Here is a 21,260-nt window from a genome sequence, read left to right on the forward strand (position 1 = left end):
TTACCTTCTTAATGAGTGCAAATGTAGTGGGGGAATTTGGAACAAAAATAGAAAAAAATATATATATATAACAAATTACATGTCATATACTTATAGATTACAGGAATGTTGTTTCTATAACCTCTTTTTTTTTTTTCAGGCTACTTATCTTACTTCCTTCAGTCAGTTAAGTGAATAGCCATCCTCTTCCTTTGGATAAGTTCTGATATATTGATGACCTTCCTAAAATTTGACATTTGGTACAAAACATGAAACTACAAATGTTGTTTTCCAAATTAGAGATGATAACCTCCTTGATTCTGGACATAATTCCTCTATTGGGAAAAAAAAAAAAACATAACTCCTTATATTTGGTTGAATTTATTGATAGTGATAGGTTTAAAATAATCAATATTGTGATTCTAAAGTGATTAGTATAAATTCCATTATAATCTTAACACAATCAGTAGAATTCATGATTTTTACAAGGATGTCTAACTAAAGCATAAAAAATGCTTCTAAAGGGATTTCTAACCCCTCCTTCAGTTTGTAGTTCCCTTTAATCATAAGATGCTGATCATCTGAATCTCATGTCCCAATATGGTGCAAACATCTCGCACCCTTCCCTGTTTGAAAATAGCCATCCTCCCCCCCAGATCAGATGAGTCTGAGGTAATGATCATCACTGTTTGCCAAAATAAGGGTATTGCCTTGTGGTTTGGCTTTTAGACTAATATGGGCTTTCTGAAATGAACTAACCAATCATCTTTGTAATTAGGTAACTTTCTAAATAAAGTCTATATGATGTTATATATTGTTATATGTCATCAACCTTGTATGGAAATATTCATTTTGTTACTGACTGGTATATAAACCAGGTCTCAGCCTCTGGGCATTGTCTCTTGCCAGGGTCCAACAATGTAATACATGCAAGAGAATACTTTTATTGGAGGACTTGGCCCTCTTCCAATAAAATCTAACTTTCTACCTTGACTTGGAGAAATTTGGATTTCTGACTTTATTTGACTAAATTGTTTATATTGAGTCTGTGGGTTTCTATTTCAAAATACCACTATTAATTCAGGCTACATTCATATCCTTTTTACTGGCTTCCATATTATACCATTGATGAATATCGTTATTTAGTTGTTTTTCCCCCCTCTTTTAAACTGTTGACTTATGAATAATGTCTCAGATATTACTCCTTTAACTTTTTCTTTTCTAAAGTACTTTTCATATCTACTTTTCAAATTCTACTATCTAAACTTCAATGTCCTAAGGTCTTTATTTAGCTAGTAATATATTATCCAATGATCATTCATAGTAGATACATTTTTAGAGTGTGATGATCCCCTTAACTCTAGATAATTTGGTATGATCCTTGTTGTCCAGAACTACCATATGCATATTTCATTTATTTGAAGAGTGCCTAAATTTTTTCATTCAAGTAATATTTTCCTAGAAGTCATAAAAGTTACTCAAGAGAGTATCTGAAAAATTCTACAACATTAAAAATGAACTATTCCTTTCTACACTAGCAATAGTAATGGCTACCATTTCCCACAAGGTAAAATCTCTTTAAAATGTAATGGAGGGTAGTCAATTTCTATATTTATAGTATTAAAATAATTAAACTATAGAACTTACCTTAGAGAATGATAATGATAAAAAAAAAGTTTAGGTCATATAACCAGTACTTGGCATAGTGAATAGAACAACAGTGAACTTGAAGTCAGGAAATTTGTTGGTCAATAATTTTGAATCAAGTAAAATGTACTAGACATTGAACCAAGTATTGGGATACAAATATAGGGGAAAAAAGAAAGATAATCTGTACCCTTAAGGAGTTTACAATCTAATGGCACCCAAAAAGGGAAACTGAAAGGGATGAGAAAGGATGGTACCCTAGAGAGAAGGTGGCATAATCATGAAATTGAGAGGAGTGCACCAATTGGTAAATGAAGACATAGCATTCCTGGCACCATCTTTAAAATTGAGATTTTGGGAAAAAAAATTATGTTCTATTGTCTAGTTAAAAAGATTCCTAGAGCCAAGGGTTCTTATAAATAATTAGGAAGAAGGATGACTTAATCTTAAAGAATGATTAAATTTCTAGAGATTCAATGGAGTAGTAAAAAGGAGTTCAACCAAGTAGGAAATGAAGAATTGAATTTAACTCCTTCAGAAATTTATTAGCTTTGTGACCTTAAGCAACTGACTTAAACCATTTGCCTCAGTTTCCTCAACAATGAAATTGGAATTATAACAACATCTTCTTCCCAAGGTGGTTGTAAAGATCAAATGAGATAATATATATAAAGTGTTTAGCACCCTAAGAAGCTTTAGATAAATGTTTCTTCTTTTCGCTTTTCCCTACTCACTCATTTATTCTCATCCACTGACCCTATTATTTCTACAAGGTCAAAGATGGCTTTGTCTCTATAACTACATTTTCCACAATACCTGATATACTGCCTTGCACACTGTAACACAAAATCACAGATTGTCAAATAGAAGTAAAGTCAGAGATCAACTGATCTAAATAATACCTAAATAAGAATCCCTTAATTCTATGAGCATTTGAGCTCTCCATACTGGGTCAGACATTTTCTCCTTCAACACAGTGAGAAAAAAAGTAGAAAGAGGAAAAAGTCAGTAATTACATTTAATTAGATAATTCTCCTGGTAATTCTATTCCTGCTTGAAATCTTTACATAGAAGAGACTTCTATTTGCTTTATAGTAATCTGTTAACTGACTATCAAAGGCAATACCATAGCGTCCTATGGTGAGAAAATGAGGGAAACTCATGAGAAATACATGATTTTTTTTCATTTTTTCCTTTGCATCATTCAAATGCCTTCAAACTAAAATCCATCTCCTTCCAAGTTCCTGAAGAATTACTTCTAGGTCTACCATCTGGGGATTAACAGAGCAAAACCACTCATTCTGCTACATTATATTCTATTAAACATTTGAAGGTAGCTATATGTATATCTTTCCCAAAGTAAATATTTACATTTCCTTCTCTCGATCTTCATGAGACATCATCTCTTCCTTAAATTATTGCCCTCCACTTAATGTAATCTACATTGCTAAATCCTTTTATGACTAAAATATATAATCAAGATGAAAATAGAATATTTCAGATGTGGTCTAATAGGAAAAGTACAAGAGAATATTTCCTGTATTTTATTTCTCCTGAGAGAATATAAGTTCTCTGAAGATAAAAATATTTAATTTTTGACTTTGAGTTCCTAGCACCAAGAACTCTACCTTGCTATACTATGCACTTAATTAAGGTCTGTTAATTTATTCTGACTATTTCTTAATGCAGATTAAGATTTCATTTGCTTTGTGTACTACTATGAATAGTGGGACAGTTAATAAATAGTGCAGTGATAGAGAGCTGCCCTTGGAATCAGAAAGACCTGAGCTCAGAGTAGACCTCAAAGACTATTATCAAGTGACCCTGGACAAAGCACTTCACTCTTCTTTGCCTCAGTTTCCTCATTTGTAAGATTAGTTGGAGAAAGAAATGGCATAATAGCTTTAACTAGAAAATTCCAAATAGGGTCATGAGGAGTCAGATACAACAACATGGTTGGTAAAGAGACACAAGATGGTATTTAAATTAGCAATGAGAAAAGTAGAAAGAGGAAAAAAGTCAGTAATTACATTTAATTAGATAACTCTCCTGGTAATTTAATTCCTGCTTGAGATCTTCACATAGAAGAGGCTTCTGTTCACTTCAGAGTAGTATGATAATTGACTATCAAAAGTAACACCTTAGTGTCCTATGGTGAGAAAGTGAGGGAAACCATGAGAAATATATGACTTTTTTTCCCCTTATGAGCCTGCAGTGATTGAACCCTATTACAATAATCAGTTATGACAAATGGAATTTGCCAAAACAGTTGGATTTGCAAGCTAGCAACAAGATTAGCAAAGAACTGAATATTTTTCTCTTTGAGAAACTATATGGGATAAGAGGAATTTTGTGGTGATCTATAGAGATTTTACAATGTTTGTATTTCTACCATATTAAGAAGCAGGTAGGTCTTCACAAAGGAATTATTTGCCTCCCCACAAAGAAAACAAAAAAGATGGAAGGAATATCTCTCTATTATTCAACTCATCAAGGAGAATAAAACATTCCTAGACAAAGGATGGATAGAAAAATGATTCAAAGGTAAAACAAATAAAAATATCTAAAGAGCAAAGAGCAATGCCAAACAGTACTGAGAGGTCAAAATGGTTAAGCAGGTGATTTAGGAAAGCAAGAGAATTGTTTGATGAAGAGAAAAACAAAATAGGTTTCTAAAGGTGTCTAAAGAGACAAAGGAAGACAACTGTATTTCATTATTTAGTAGATGCTTGTTATATACCTCATGAATTAATGACCAAATGTATGCAATTCAAAAGGCATGTAAGAGATGAAATGTAAACAAGTTTCATTTGGTCTATTGCACATCCTCTTCACTTAGATTAGAGATTCTTTTCAAATAGGGGTTAAATAGAATGTCCATTGAGGTCTCTAAATTCAAATTCCTTGATAATAAGAATGCTTTCATGGTCTCTCTCTGGAAGAAGGTATTATGTATTGAAACACAGCAGACAGATTTTCCTTGCTTTCTAAAAGTGAGTATTATTTATTCTGAGTTAAGATTCTATTTTTATTTTACCCACTTAGCTTTTGATGATTGAAAAGCTGTTATTATGGTTTCTTCTATGATATATTAAATGACTAATATATAAACATTGTCTCTTCTTTCCTTAAAAAAATGAATTGATATAATACCATCAAAAAGCTGACTTCACCTTTGAAAGGGACACAATTACATTATACTTGTTCTCTTCTTTCCAATTATTTTAACTGCTTTTTCAGAGGAAGAAAATGTCTTTTGAAAGACTTATAATGTCCTTTCCACTGTATGATAGACCACTTATGCCATGGTTTACATTATAGATCAAAAGGAAATTTAATAGATGTCAGAAGACTTGTTCGAGTTCAAATCCTGCCTCTGGCACTTACTAACTTGTGACTTTGGAAAATTCATTTCCCTTGCCTGAAATAGTTCCCTCCAAGTGGATTAATAGTATTTGCATGACTTATATCATAGGGTTGTTGCAAATAAAATACTTTGACAGTTATAACAGCACTGCCTAAATGTCAGCTCCTATTATTAAGCATGAGCTATTTTCTGCAAAGACAAGAATGGTAAAATAGATTCATCAAATCCCAGATCCTCACTGTGGTGGCCATGGTTTTAATCTTGAGAATTATTTATATCATCAGCATAGCAAAAATTTTAAACGAATGTTCCTAAACTTGTCCGTAGCCAGGTCAACCCCTTTCTCCATTCTATGAATTTCTTTCATTCTAAGAAGATTCAGTTGGCAAGGGACCACTGTTTCCCCTTTTCCAGGGAGAATGGGAGTCAGAGGTGCTATTATAAATTACCAATGCAAATTATCTACAGGTTATTTGCTCTCACAGGTTAGACCTGTTTCCATTAAAACTGTCATTTTGAAGAAAGAAAATTGCATGTTCCCATTTGTGGACCCAACAATAGCTTGTGTATTTTTCCCCTTTTCATTGTTGATATTCATGTTTAAAAGCTGTATAAATGCACAATTTGAAGTGACACCCACCGGTAGTGGTTACCTTATCTTTTTGACTGACAATGATGAGATTTCTGTCATGCTCGCCTCTCCTACAGTGCCAGTGATGGGATTTTTTGAAATCTTATTACTGGTTGCACTACCGTGGTCTCAGATGGAACTTTCAATCAAAAAGGCAATCAGAAGGTTATACATTCGTGAGCTTCCCTACAAAGAAGCCCTGCAAAGCAAGGGAGTGCATAATAAAACTCTCTGGAAGAACCTGCTTACCTTCCATCCATCTGCAGTTATAAACAGTAATGGGCTGTTTAGCTCACAGCACCCTCCTCCACTCTCCAAAAGGTAACCTTACCTAGAACTCAGTTCAATCACAGCACGGAATCAGGATGTCATATTTCGTTCTCTGCTGAGATTTTCATTTTTAATGCAGAGCATCACCTTGTAGTCAGAAGCTGATTAATAAAGATTTGCCTTCCCAAGGATACATTATGTTTAGCCTGAAATCTGATTGGATAAGTGTTTTGTTTTACTTGAATTGTTTTGGAGTTTGGGAATAGTTCATTCTTTTTCCTCCACTATTCCAATTATTTTACTCTCAAGTTCAGAACCAAGAAGACACACTATATATCAATGGTAACACTTTAGATCAGTGACTTTATCAGTAGACACTCTCCCTCCACTGATAAAGATCATGTCTATCACTTTCTTTAAAAATGGGTCTTCATGGGATGATACAATTGAAAAAAAATCATCTGATGGGCTGAATGTACACAGTAAACCAGCAAGTCTTATATTTTGTAACTTTACCATATATAAAAATCAGGCAAAACCTTCAGAAAACCATAGCTTAACTCTATGCCACAAGGAGCCATCATAGGGAAATAGTGGAGAGATTGTTCTACAAAATTATGTGAAAATAGAATCCAGTGAAATATTAGTCACAAATGGAATATACTAATGCCATAATGGAGTATAATATAGGATGACAAGTGTTGAATTTCATTGGACCCTTAAATTCAAATTCTAGTTCTTTTACCAAGTAATTATGATACCTCAAGCAGTCGTTTTAATTCACTGGTTATCCTTTTGCAAAAATTCTATAGTCCCATTCACAGTTTATGATTCATTGTTAGAGGATATCAACCAGATTGGAAGAAAGGATAACACCAGAAGTATTTATAAAAATATATTTCACAAAGTAGGAAACAATACAGGAGTTTCTCTTGATACAATACATGGAGTAAATAAACAAACAATATAGCATCAAAGCAAAGTAGAAAATTAAAATGATTTGCATGTAATACTTAAATTTTATTATATAATCTCTACTTCTAAATGGCAAGTTTGCATTACAAATTGAGTATGCTCACAGCTTCTAGTGCTGCCTTGTCTTGGAGTGCAAAAGCCCCTGTGCATAACCATGAACATTAGATAAAGAAATGCTAATAACATAAGTAGTAAAGTTATGTACAAACTGGTTCCTTCTCTAATACATTGGAGAACTATAAGCATGTTTTACTTTATTGTGTAATGTGTGGGCTTCTAAAAGGCTAGGGTTTAAATATTCACATGAACCAGTATATTTCCAGATGTTTGTGCTTGTAGTAAAAACACCAAATACTAGAGTTATGAACAAAATAGAAAACTGTTCAAAAGTTTCTCTGGGAAAATGTTATTCCTGCCCTTATCAGTCACATAAAGCTCAACTACTCAAAGGAGACTGTTAGCTTCCCTTTTTTTAAATACATCATCTGTAATCAGCCTTATCTGCTCATCAAAATGTACATATATTAAACATTCATTTTATATATATAGAAAACAATCTAAAGGATTATTAATGGATATAATTTTGTTTTTTTTCATATATTCCCTTAATCTATAGATTACCAACCTTAATAAATAAAAGCAGTAATGGACATCAATAAAATATTTATTTCAAGGATTAAACAAATAAATTCACTCATTAGTGATAAAACCAACCATCTCATATAGTCCATCCATCCTGTGATACAGTTCATTTTGTGTCCTTGTGGAAGATGATGAAGTGGAAGATAAGAGTAATCCTTCTTCTAGAAACAAACCTATTTTAATGGGATTTCTCTTCTCCCATCGATGAATGTGCACCCTTTCCCCCCACCCTTCCCTGGAATGAATTAAGAACATGTGAATATTTTAAGGCTCGACACAATATTTAAAGATGAGAAGTAGTCTGTGGTTATTGGGCCAACAATTATATACAATTGGATGGTCACTGCACAGTAGAAGCTAGTAGGTCTTAACAATGCTCCTCATAGCTAGCATTGTACAGAAGACCAAGTATTGCTTTAAAAATTTTGGTGGTGGGATCTTTGTTGGCATTGAGGAAAAAACATGTTACTTTATACACCCTGGCAGATGATACTATTCAGCAGCAAAATCCCTGCAGGTCCATTTCTCTACAAAAGCACCATTTGTTTTGATTTTTCCTCTATTCCTTACATTGAAGATTAACCAAGATCCCAGTCTCCATGTCCATGGTGGTCAAGTGAGTACCAAATATTCAAAGACTTCTAGACACTCCACATACTTTACTTCACACTCCACAAGACTTATAAACCTCCTAACATATACTTTTGTATTGTTTTTTTGGTTCAACATTACAATGTAGTTGATTTCATAGATGACTGGCGCTAAACTTGCCTCTAAAACAAATGACCACATTGGTTGTAACTAACAGGGATGGCCCTAGAATATTACACGAGTTTTCAGTTTCATTCAGAAGTTTATGATCCACTGTCAAGTTTCTTTGTCACTTTCTCCAACTGAGTAGAGTTCTCCAAGTCTTTTAAAACGAGGACCCCATTCACTGAGGTAGTCAAAATTCTGATCTGAGTCTGATGTGGAGGACTCCAGGGAACTGAGAGACCCAGCCACCGAGCCTCGGCCTTCATAGCCATAAATCTGAATGGAGTCATAAGGTGGAGCTGTGGGATCATTATCAGCCTCATGGAGCCTCACGTTAATAAATTCATCAACATCCACACCATTGGGAACAGGTGCAAGCCCTTGCCTGGGCATAAATTGCAGATCAGGTTTTATATCCTTCCGAGGCAAAAATCCATTTATCCCATCTGGATTCTGTAAAGTTGCGATATCAAAAGCTTCGGTATCCTCTTCTCCTCCTCCTTCATCATCATAACGGATGATATTTTCTCTTACGTCTTCATCATCTTTAATAATCAGGGGCTCATTCTTATGTCGTCTCAGGGTTACAAATAACACCACAATGACTGAAAGGAAAATAGTGGATCGGAAACAGATTAGTCAAAATAAGATACAATCAAAGAAAAATATACTGATTATTTTTCCTAAGACATATTCCTTATTATCTTCTAAATTAAATAAAAAATCTCCAGTAGATAGATAAAAAGGCAGGATACAGGGTTCTGGGAGAATGCCATTACCCACTAGTTTCTACCTCTGGTTCTTATATGTAGACTTTAATGTAATTTCAATAAACTTTCTATCAAAGGGAAACAGAAGAGGGGGTTAGAAATATGAGAAGACTATTAACAGATAGGAAAGAGTTACATAGATTAGGAAAGCACTGATGTAAACTTCAGACATAAGTAGTAAGTGCCACTCCAAACTTCCAGCCTTCAGTAAGCCCAACTATAGGATTTGTCTCTCATATTTTACTGATATGGGATCTGTTTATAGAACTTCCATTTTGATACCATAGACAAGTCATATGAAGCAGTCATTACTTATGATATGGCATGTGCTCATATGCATTTAATTTATATAGTTTGATAGTTCCTTTGTATATGTATTAATCATAGTGTATTTTATGTCCATTAATTATATTTTGGAAAAATAGATTTAATTTCTAATTTTGTTATTTCACATGTGGAAAAAATAATTTTTATCGATGATATTGGAGATCTCCATCCAGTAAATTTTACCAGTACGATAAAAAGTCAAACCTGTTGAATTTCTAAGTTGATTTTTACCTTCATTCCAAGAATTACCAATATTACCAAGAATTCTAATTGGGAACACAAAACCCAATGATCACTCCTTCCATAACTCAATTATACTCTTGTCTTCTCCCCAATCTCACATATAGACCATTTGTCTCAAACTTTGAAAGGTATTGAATAATTTATCTCAAAATTTAAAAAATTACAAAGTTGTGGACTTTGTTTCATGAGAGGATAAATGAAGTTATTTTCATTGACTTATAAGCACTTCAAATCTAGGTCATCAGAACATAAAACACAATACATACCTAGTAGTAAAATGATGCATGCTAGTATAGCTATCAGTGCTCCCATACTGAGTCCAATTGGAAGGACATAAGCTTCAACATTACATGACTGGACAACACCGTCACTGCTGCAACCACAGACTCGAATGGTCAGAGTGCTGGTGCTACTCAGGGGAGGGTTGCCACTATCACTGATTATGATTGGTAAAAGATAGACTTCTTGCTTCTGGCGATTGAATCCACTATGTTTTGCCAAAATGCTGAGAGAATTATCTGGAAAAAATCAAGAGAGCTTGAATTGTTTCAGGATATAAAATAAATTCACAAAAAATCACAAGCATTTCTCTATAACACCAGTTAAGCTCAATAACAAGAAATAGAAAAATCCCATTTATAATAACTATAGGAGGCAGCTAGGTGGCTCAGTGGATTGAGAGCCAAGCCCAGAGATGGAAGATCCTGGGTTCAAATATGACCTCAGGCACTTCCTACCCATGTGACCCTAGACAAGTCACTTAAACCCCATTGCCCAGCCCTTACCACTCTTCTACCTTGGAACCAATACATAGTATTGATTCCAAGATGGAAGGTAAAGGTTTTAAACAAACAAATAAGCAAATAAATAAATAAGTGAACTGTAGACAATATAAGATATCTGGAATCCACATAGCAAGATAAACCAAGTAATTATATAATCACAACTATAAAACACTTTTTGCACAAATAAAGGCACCTCTAAACAAATAGAAAAACATTAATTGTTCACAGGTAGTCAGAACCAATATAATAAAAATGTCATTTTTTCCTAAATTAATTTACTTATTCAACATCATATCAATCAAGCTACCCAAGAATTATCTTCTAGAGCTAGGGAAAAAAAATAACAAAATTTATATGGAAGAACAATAGACCTAGAATATCAATGGAATTAATGAAAAAAAAATAAAGGAACGTGGCTTAGATGTCCTATATCTCCAACTATATTATAATACAGAAACCATTGAAGCAATCCTATATGGGCTAAAAAAATAGAGTATAGATTAAGCCATCAAAACACAATAGTAAATGACCAAAGTAACCCAATATTTGACAAACCCAAAGAGAATTTTTATTTTTTCAAAAGTGATGCTCCAAAGTTCTTGCCTTTCCTTTTTTTTTTAACTTTTGGTCCTAGTTTATAATTTCTCTGTTAACATCAAAGAACATTCATTTCCATTCTGTCATTTCCCTGCTTAGTTTCTTCTTGCCTTTTGTAGAACATCATCGCTTTTATTCATTCATTTTACCTTCTTAGATGGTGGTAAGGAATGGAAGAGAAGGTAATCCATTTTTTAAGTTTATTAGTTCCTTTTTGAATAGGAGAGTTTTGAAAAGAAGTAGAGTTAATAATATATCAAAAGTGCAAGAAAGAAAAGATCATTGATGAATCATTTAAAAAATATAAATAAGAGAAAAAATGTAAAATGGGACCCAGAAAATCAAAGCAGTATTCAAACTCCCATGTTAAATTTGAAACAGAGATATTTTTAAAGCTGTATGTAATGGAGATTCACAATTTCATATGTGGTCCTCTTTTTCTGTTCTTTGAATGTAGAAATATTCATGTTTGTTAATGCTAATCAAATTAATAGTATTAAAAGAGAAAAATAAAAAAAATCATTTATTAAGTATCTGCAATTTCAGCACTATGATAGGTTCTGGGGTTATAAAGATGAAACAGAAATAGGGTTTCTCTTCAAGGAGTTTGTATTCTGTCTGCTAAACTAATGAATGAAAACACATACACCTCCAAGATTACATATTGCTTGTCACTCTTTTGTCTCCATTATGAGCAAAGCGATTATTATCCTAATACCCTGCAGAGTTAGCAAATTATTTTTTATTATATTTTCTCCTCCAGATCATATGTAGGTACAATTTTAATAATCATTTTCTGACATTTTGCAATTAACACTCTCTCTTTTCTCTTTCTCTCTGTCTTCTCTCTGTCTTCTCTGTCTCTCTGTCTTTCTCCCTTCCTCTCTCCTTTCCCCTCTCTAAGATGGCAATTTATAGGTTTATACAAGCTGTCATAGAAGATATTTTTTCCATATTTCTTATGTTGTGAAAGTAGACATGTTACTTATAAAAGAAAAATTCATGAAGAAAAGAAAGTGGAAAATGCTATGCTTCAATCTGCGTTCAGATTTCACCATTTTTTTTCCTGTGGTCATGGTTAACATTTTTGTTATGAGACTTGGAGTTGTCTTGGGTCTTTCCTTGCATGAGTTAGCAAATTTAGAGTAGATCTTAAATGCACTTTTCATTGGAAGCAACAGAGTATATAGTACCTAGAGTATTTTCACAGAACTGTTGTGAGGATCAAATAAGAAAAAGCATGTAAATTGTTTTGAAAAATTTTCCTGCTGCACAAATATTAACTAGAGCAGTGAAGTGGTGCAGTGGATAGGGTGCCTGGCCTGGAGTCAGGAAGAACTGAATTTAAATCCAGCCTCAGAGGCTTACTAGCAGTGTGACCTTGAGCAAATCACTTAACCCCATTTGCTTCAATTTTCTCATCTGTAAAATGAGCTGATGAAGGAAATGGTAAACTACTTCAACCCTTTTCCCAAGGAAACCACAAATCAGATCAACAATAAATATGAACTATTATTGTCCTGTTATAATTATGTGTAGGCATTCTTGGCAATCCAAAGATCTATCAGATTTCCAAAGCACATTAAAACTAGGAAGCACGTAAGGATTAGAACTTGGAACAAGAAAGGCAAAAAAAACCATTGGAGGCAAATGTGAGGATGATGTCTGTTTGAATGCCTTGACAAATGCTCCATCATGAGGAGGTTAAACAAAGTCGTTAGATCAGCCATGCCGCCTGGCATTAAAGTTTCAAAGAATGAGTCGCCAACAGTATGATTTTCACATCCATTAAAATATAAACATGTCTATAATGCCTTGCTGATCAGCAGTCAACCTGACATGATGTGCTCATTTGTTTAATATGTTCTATGGATTTCCTTTGGTTATGCCCCATTATACAATGCTTTTGGGAAGAAGGATATCTACAAACGATATTAAGCCATGGTGTACCCAATGATCCAAGTATCTTTATTTTACATGACCTAGAAGGCAGACACAGCATGCAAGGAACAGTCCCTGAGAGCAGACAATAAATAGCTGTGCTCTATTTGGGGAATGTCTGTGACACATTGGAGCACATTTAATTAGCGCATGGAACATTGGTAAAAGATTTCACATGCTATAGTTCAAAACAGAAGATGAGAATTGCTCTTCAAGCATAATTAATACGAATTGTAACGATGCTGGTAACTTTTGCGAGTTGACACTATTTGTATGAGATGCCATCTTTGCCCATTCCTGTTTTTGACATATCCATAATAATAATTTATAGACTGAAGTGGGAATCTACGAATGAATGTAGTAGTATGAGTTATCCTTGGCTGCAAAGGGAGTATGAGGATGTTTCTAACAGTAAAGGCAGGTCAAATTCTTCTACCTTTCAGCTTAAGAGAAGCAACCAAAAGGAAGAACTCTGTGTGTGTGTGTGTGTGTGTGTGTGTGTGTGTGTGTGTGTATGTTTCCTTTCTTGTAAATCTCTCTAAAGTCAAGGTTGTTATGATCATTTTGTTGTTGTTGTCACTGTTGTACTTGTTTTTCAGGAAGGGGAGGAATGAAAATAAGAGTTTTTGAGAGTGAGTGGGCTAACTTATGTCTGTTTTTAATCTCAGCAATAGCCAGGGAAAATGAATTAGTGCAACAGATTATACCTCTCCTGTTGAAAAGATGAGCTTAGGGTCAAAGAGGTAGCTAGGTAGATTGAGAGGGAAGAATAGAGATGGGAAATCCAGGGTTCAAATCTAGCCTCTGGTACTTCCTGGCTGTGTGACCCTGGGCAAATCACTTAACTTTGCCTAGCCCTTATCTCCCTTCAGTCTTGGAAACAATACACAGTATTGATTCTAAGACAGAAAGTAAGGATAAAAAAAGAAAGAGAAGAAAAGAAGGGAATAAGGAGAAAAGTCATGAAGTGCTACAAGGGTATGAAGTTTGTACTCAAATAGCTGAAGGAAGGTTGTTCTGCACATACAAACTTTCTATCTCATCCCTTTCTTTATGCTTCTGCACATGATAGTCCATGATAGGAATAATTTATATCATCAGATCCAGCATGCTACCTCCCTCCCCTTTCTATTTCTCTCTGTCTCTCTGTCTCTCTCTCACTCTCTCTCCCCTCTCTCTCTCTGTCTCTCTCTGTCTCTCTTCCTCTCTCTCTCTCTGTCTCTGTCTCTCTAATCTCTCTACCCCCTCTCTTCACACAGACACACACACAGATAGAAATGTCACTTAACTTTTCTGAGTCTCAAATAAAATTGGCCTATTATCTGTGTCATTTACCTTACAGTACTTCTTTAAAGAAAAGATGTTTTCCAAATCTTAGAGATAATGAGTGAGTTATTATTGCTATTAAGAATAGTAGTACTTCAGAAGTGTACAACTGGTAGTAGACACATAACCTAACACTGAGTTGTTATAAAAATATTTGGAGAACTGCATATTTCCTTTGGAATGTAAGTCATTCTTGTTCATCAATCAACAATGTTGAATTATAAGTTCTATTTGTGTTCCCCTGCCACCATTAAGGGCCATGAATCTAGACCAAATATAATTATCAGAGCTGCTAATTGGGAAATTTTATTAATATCTTCTTTATTACTTAAAACCACAGATGGAATACAGGAATTGCACTTGATTTTTCTTGTTTTCATGTCCTTATTGTGAAGTATCTTCCCCCAAAGATTGACTACAGAATAGTGGTCCTTGAGCCTCAGTCTGTTGTGGCAAAATGGAGCTCTGTTCAGTCCCAGAAAAGTAGAAAGCATTCAAATATGGTTATGAAAGGCAACATTGTAGTTAACTAAGGATAAGTAATTCCATGTCTACAAAAGTTCCTCAATACTATAAAAATTAAAATTAAATCTCAATAATTAAATATGTTTAAAGAGATTTATTAATGATCATTAGAAGTAAAGGAATAAAAAAGTAACAAAATAAAACCAACCATGTGCCTATCATAGCTAATCTGCCTGTTAAAAAAAAAAAAAACCCTCTTACCACCACCACAATGCTACAGATAGGAAACCAAAGAGAGAGCAGGAATGCACACTGAATTTATCCCTTCTCTACAGGAAGTATATAATGACAGGAAGTCAGTGGGATCCTGGGTAATGTAGTTTAGGGTAACATTTCTAATTACACAATAGAGTGCCTACAGACTGATGAATTTTCAGGTGAAGCACCTCTTAGAGGCCATCCATGAAGTCATAAGAAATTTGTATTAGTGGCAAGGGGTGCCAGAATCACAAAATATCAGATTGTTGAAGCAATGAAGTATTTTATAATTTTTGAATCTAACTTTTTGAATTTTTAAAGGTTTTTTTTGTTTCCAAGATGTATCTAATGATAGGAATGTACTGTTCACATATCAATGACAAGACTATAATACATGAAATGCCTTAACTTTAACTCAAAAATTCAAAGTTCTAAGGGATCAAAAGTCTAGTTTTAAATCAATGTTTTATACATGTTTTCTCTTTATTTAAAGAAATATTAAGTTCTAGAGAATATATATGTCTGTGCCTATTTATACATACATACATATAAATACACATATGTAGGTATGTGTATATGTATATGTAATATGAATATATGCATATATTACATATGTAAGTCTGTAAGTTTATAAGCCTGTGTGTATGATTATATTCCCAAATTTTCAATGTCTTAATGCAGTTTAAGTGATTAAATTTTAATACTTTATCATTAACATTATTTAATATGGATAGAAGAGTTAATATTCTGAGATTGGAAACTCATTCAAATAATAATTGAGCATTTATATACCTACTAAGTATCAAAAAATCTCCCAGGCACTGAGAATATAAAAATAAAGGCAGAAATACTCTCTAATTGAAAAAAATTAATATTTCTTTTTTTTTTTAACCCTCACCTTCTGTCTTAGAGTCAATACTATGTACTGGTTCCAAGGTAGAAGAGCAATAAGGATTAGCCAATTGAGGTTAAGTGACTTACCAAAGGTCACACAACTAGGAAGTGTCAGAGACTAGATTTGAACTGATAACCTTCTATCTCCAATCATGGCTCTCAATCCACTGAAACAACTAGTTGCCCACAAAGAATTTACATGTTAACATCTTGATAAAAAGGAAGAAAACTTTTCAGAAAACAAATGAGTAAAAAATTGGTCATAATTAAATGTTGTCTTCTACATCCCCCCAAAAAAAACAAAACAAAAGGCAACCCCACCAAATAAGGAAATAACAACAACAAATCAATGAGCGGAAGCTAAAGGGAGAAAAAGTAATTCAAAGAATGAAAAGTCTTGTCTAAGCAAGAAATAGACCAAATAGAGTGATAATAGTCAATAAACAGGACTTCACATGAGAAAAAATGAATAGTAAATTTGACAGATAATGACAGCAAAAAAAAAAGAGTTAAAACTTAAATGCAATGAAGTACTATGTTAGCAAAAAAAAAAAAGGTCTTTAAATGGGATGGAAAGTTCTATAACTATGATAAATTGCTAATGATTTTTAACTAAAACAATCCTGGAAATAATAACTGAGCAAATGAAAGAAATTAAAAAACTCTTTAAAAGGGATAAAAAGTTAAAAGAAAAAATAAATTTGGAAAATAGAACAAAAAATAGAGATGTCAAAAATGAAAAAGACAAATGTGGACCAAAGCAATTTATAGCAAAGAAGATTGACTAACTCCAAGACAAAGTACTTTCTGAAATATATATCAAAAGATGAGAATTTTTTAAAATAGAGAAATATAAGGAAAATTAACATATCAAATAAAAAGAAATTAAAATTAAAAAAAAAAGTTATCTACAAATCAAACCATCAAGCTTTGACAATCAAGCTAGAAGGCATAGTGATAGTGGCAGTATTATTTTCCAGAAGAATGGGATGATTATTAATTTTAAGGATGAATATAATACATCAGAAAATCATATTACAACTTTTAAGGCAGTTACATATCCACAGAGAACATGATGAAATTTTTCTTCAGATATTGATATATTGGATTTGAAATCATGAACTCAGATTAAACAATAGTAAAAGATGGATACCCTTAAGATATATAAGATAGGGAAATACATTATCTATAAAGGGACTATAAATTGAACAATAATATGTTTTTTTAAACACTGATGCAACACATGGCATCATGACTGAGTTCCTAGTGTTAAAGTTGACTAAAATGCAAATCAATAGTAACAAAACATTTCTAAATGATTTTAACTTTCCTCTTTAAAGACTGTTAAATTGCAGAAATGTGAACAAGAAGGAACTTATGGCATTGAATAAATGGTTGAAAATAGGCTTGAAAGGTATATTTTTTCAATAACTATATATATTTCTCCACATTGAATATAATATTTACAAAAATTGATCATATTAGGAAAAAAGATGAATAAATAAATATGTAAAGGAAGAACAATCAGAAATGTGTCAGATAAATAATAATCCATTAAATTAGTAATCAATAAAATGTGGAAATAAAATATGTTGACTTAAGAGGTGATTCAGTGATAACATCTTAAATGAGAGAATCTAAGAGTATACATGCAATAAATAAATATTTAAAGATAATTGCAACAATAATATAATATTTCAAGAATTATGGGATACTGCTAAATAATGCTTAGAAGAAATTTTATATTTCTGAAAACAAATATTACAAAATAAGAGAGGATTCATACATTGATTGGGAAATTTAAAAAACTGAAAAGAAGCAAATAATCAAACCTAAAGAAGAATTTTTAAAAGCAATTTAAAGTGATAATATTGAAGATAAAGTCTACAGACCTGAAAAATAAATATCTTTGTTTTAAAACACTAGTAAAAAGTAAACAAACAAAAATTAATCTGTTATTTTGATTAAAGGAGAAAAAATATCTTTGCCTCCTGCAAAGAATGCAGTGGATACATAGAAGAGTAGGAAAAATAGAATTCTTAAAAGATTTTATACACAATTTTATATCAATAACATTGACAGTTCAAAAGAAATAATGAGTATCTTCAACATGTAAAATACAAAAAATAATTAACTAAGAAACAGACATCTTAAGTAACCAAAAATAGAAATAGTTGTCTAACTGCTTTTTCAAGTAAATGATATACTAAATATTTGAACAATGACACTGGAATATTGACTATTCTAAAACAAGACAGTTGGTCTCTTTGGTCATTTTCTCTGGCTGTCCTCCATGCCCTGAACACAATTTCTCCTTTATTTTATCTACTAACCTCCTTGGCTCCCTTAAGTCCCTTCTTAATTCTAGTTTCTTCTCTCTATTATATCTATTTATCCTCTCTGTTGATATTGGCTGAATCATTTTTTCAGTCATGCCTGACACTTTGTGAACTCATTAGGGTTTTTCTTGGCAAAGATATTGGAGTGGTTTGCCATTGCCTTGTCCAGATCATTTTATATATGAAGAAATGAGGTAAGCACAGTGAAGTGACCTGCCCAGGGTCAAATAGCTAGTAAATGTATGAGTTCAGATTTGAACTCACAATGAGGAGTGTTCTTGATTCTAACTTGTCTCAGCACTCTCTCCACTGAGCCACCTGGCTGCATTCTGCCTAAAGCTTGCATCTCTCTCTCTCTCTATGTGTGCGTATATACATATATATATATATATATATATATATATATGTATATACATATGTAATTGTTTGCATGCTGTTACTTCCATTAAATTGCACACTTACTGAGGCAACAGAGATTGTCTTTTGCCTCTTTTTGTATCCCCAGAATTTAACATGGTGCCTGCAATATATGGTGACATATTTAATAATGGCTATGCTACAAATGTAGTTTCAGATTACAAAGATTGGAGGGATTTTACTATACTCTTTGACAATGAATAAATAGTCCATAAAGCCAAATATAAGAAGTTTAGTCAGAGAGAGAAAATTATAAACAAATATCAAAAATTAGCATAGGAAGGCATATTTAAAAGCAATTTTAGTAGAGTTTAGAACATAAAGACCACATATGTGAACAAGTTAAAATAAAAGGATTTTAATGAAGGGTCAACTTTTGGAAATATAATTAAGCATGCATATATAAAACTATGTATACATATATATATGCAAACATACATTTATTCATGTATAAATATTTATAGGCAAAGAAAATGCATGGTATCAATAAAAGCAGAAAATCATTTTTTTAAAACCCTATGAATTTAATATAAAGTTCTAAGGAAATCACATTAGAAAATATGGGACATTTTTTACATCAATCAAAATTGTATGCATTAAATGAAGACAAAACGATTTATGATGGCAAATCTCTGAGAGCTTCTTCATTAATTTCCAGGGTAAAACAAGTATGCAACAAAGAGAAAGAGTCAGGAGGCAATATATGCTGTGAAAAGAATGTTGAATTTGTCATCAGAGAACTTAATTTCAAAGGGCACATCTAACATTTATACCTTGGATAAGTCACAACTTCTCTCGATCTCAGTTTATCATCTGCAAAAAAGAATGGCTTAAATCAGATGAACTAAAAATTCCCAACTAACTCTATAACAATGATCTGATATAAGCATTGTCGAAGCCAAGGAAAGACACAACATCTTAATATAATTTTTGTAGAACTGGAAGGAGATAAAGAAATGCTGAAAAAAAAATAGAAATGGGTGAAAAAACTCATTACTTATACCCTTTGATTTAGCAGCTTCAAGAGCCACAGAAAATAATGATTTAAATAAAGCCCTATTTAAATGCATAAATACTTATAGAACCACTTTTTGTAACAAGAGTCAGAAAAAAGTATACAGGTATTAATTGGGGACTGACAACAAATTGCAGCATATGACTATAAGTTAATATTATTGCACTGTGAGGAATTCAGATACACTGGAGAAAATTCATATGACAGATAAAGAGAAAGGAAAACACGAACAGGAAATAGAAGTACAAAATGTAATTAGACAGCATTAAAATAAAACAATGCTTTTTAACTACAACAATCAATGTTGATTGGTAATAAGTGATATTAAACATTCATTCTTACTTTCTTTTATGAAATGAAAACTCAAATATGTCAATAATTTATTGGTCACAAAGCCTTCATCAGATTTTGCTTAATTTTTTTTTTTTTGGATGAGGGTGGAGGGAGGATGGTACTATTGGTGGAGGAGGGCAAGTTGTTACAAATTGTTGAATGATAATAAAATATATCCATCTTGGTAGATAGTGTTCATTTTAAAACATCAGAAATACTGTCATATAGAAGAGTTAATAGAAATCATCTATATTGTATTAGATGGAAGAATTGAGAACAAAGGGCAACAGATAAAAAGCAGAAAATTTTAGTTCAACATAAGGAATTATTTTTTAATGACTAGAAATCCTTAAAAATAGAACATTCAAGCTTAAAAATCATTGCATTCTCTATCCTTGCAGTTGATTCAATAATTGGACTTGGGCTAGGAGGGAATTTTGGATACAGTGTGTTCAAAAACAAAATATTCAACCTAGGAGAGGGCAGAGAAATAATGTAGCCAAAACTTCTCATTTAAATAATAATAGAATTATGAAATAAATGTTAGTTGGAAGACATGGACATTAGAGACTATTTCAACCTGAAAATGTTCCATAAAAGAGGACTAGATGTCTCCTGTGAATATTTTTGGACAACTACTTTTTTTTTTCATTTTTTCCTTCCATCAAGGTTAAATCTTTCTCTTTGAGGCTACCATCCATTGGATCTAAGTCTGAACTCTATGGCCATATATTCGGTCTCATCATAGAATCATAGAATGTGAGAGTTGGAAGAGTTTATAATAACTCTATAGTTTTTAATTCATATGCCAAATGAAACAACTGATGACAGTTCTCATTTTCCCCTTTACCCCTCTTCTCTTCTCAATTAATAATAATTTTATTTCACATCACAGCCATTTTTATTATTGATTATTGTTATCAGTCTTCTAAAATTTTCTCTTCTCCAGGCAAAACATCTTCACCCTATATTCTAATCAGTCCATGTAAGGCATAGTTTCTAGCTCTTTCTATGTCATAGTTCTCTTTTGGATATTATATAGTTTATTATGATCTTCCTATTTTTTATCCAAAATAAAACATTATTCTAAATACAATATGTCCTAGAATACACTGGACATGAGTCCACTCCATTTGCTTTAGACACTGTCTTTCTTAAATTATCCTACATTGATAATAGCTTTTTTGAATATCTTTAAATATCATTGACTTAAGTTATTTTATGAAATTATCATTTCTATTTTTGAATAATCATTATATATACATGACTTTCTGGGTTGTGAT

At 32.5% G+C, this 21,260-nt stretch overlaps 1 protein-coding gene across 3 annotated transcripts in view; it reads right to left on the reverse strand.

Moving 5' to 3' along the window:
* Positions 1 to 6,776: 6,776 nt before the first annotated feature.
* The window catches only part of CDH8 (cadherin 8), a 534,859-nt gene continuing 520,375 nt past the window's right edge, over positions 6,777 to 21,260 (reverse strand). For all 3 annotated transcript variants that reach the window (XM_007477092.3, XM_056799241.1, XM_001364059.4), the window contains 2 exons: positions 9,874 to 10,125; positions 6,777 to 8,872 (listed from right to left, as the gene is read on the reverse strand). In XM_007477092.3, the coding sequence (XP_007477154.1) occupies positions 8,379 to 8,872; positions 9,874 to 10,125 (746 nt within the window). In that variant the 3' untranslated portion in view covers positions 6,777 to 8,378. The remainder of the gene's footprint in view (positions 8,873 to 9,873; positions 10,126 to 21,260) is intronic.

Source organism: Monodelphis domestica, chromosome 1 (genome assembly GCF_027887165.1).
Source record: "Monodelphis domestica isolate mMonDom1 chromosome 1, mMonDom1.pri, whole genome shotgun sequence".
In the NCBI taxonomy this organism is placed as follows: domain Eukaryota; kingdom Metazoa; phylum Chordata; class Mammalia; order Didelphimorphia; family Didelphidae; genus Monodelphis; species Monodelphis domestica.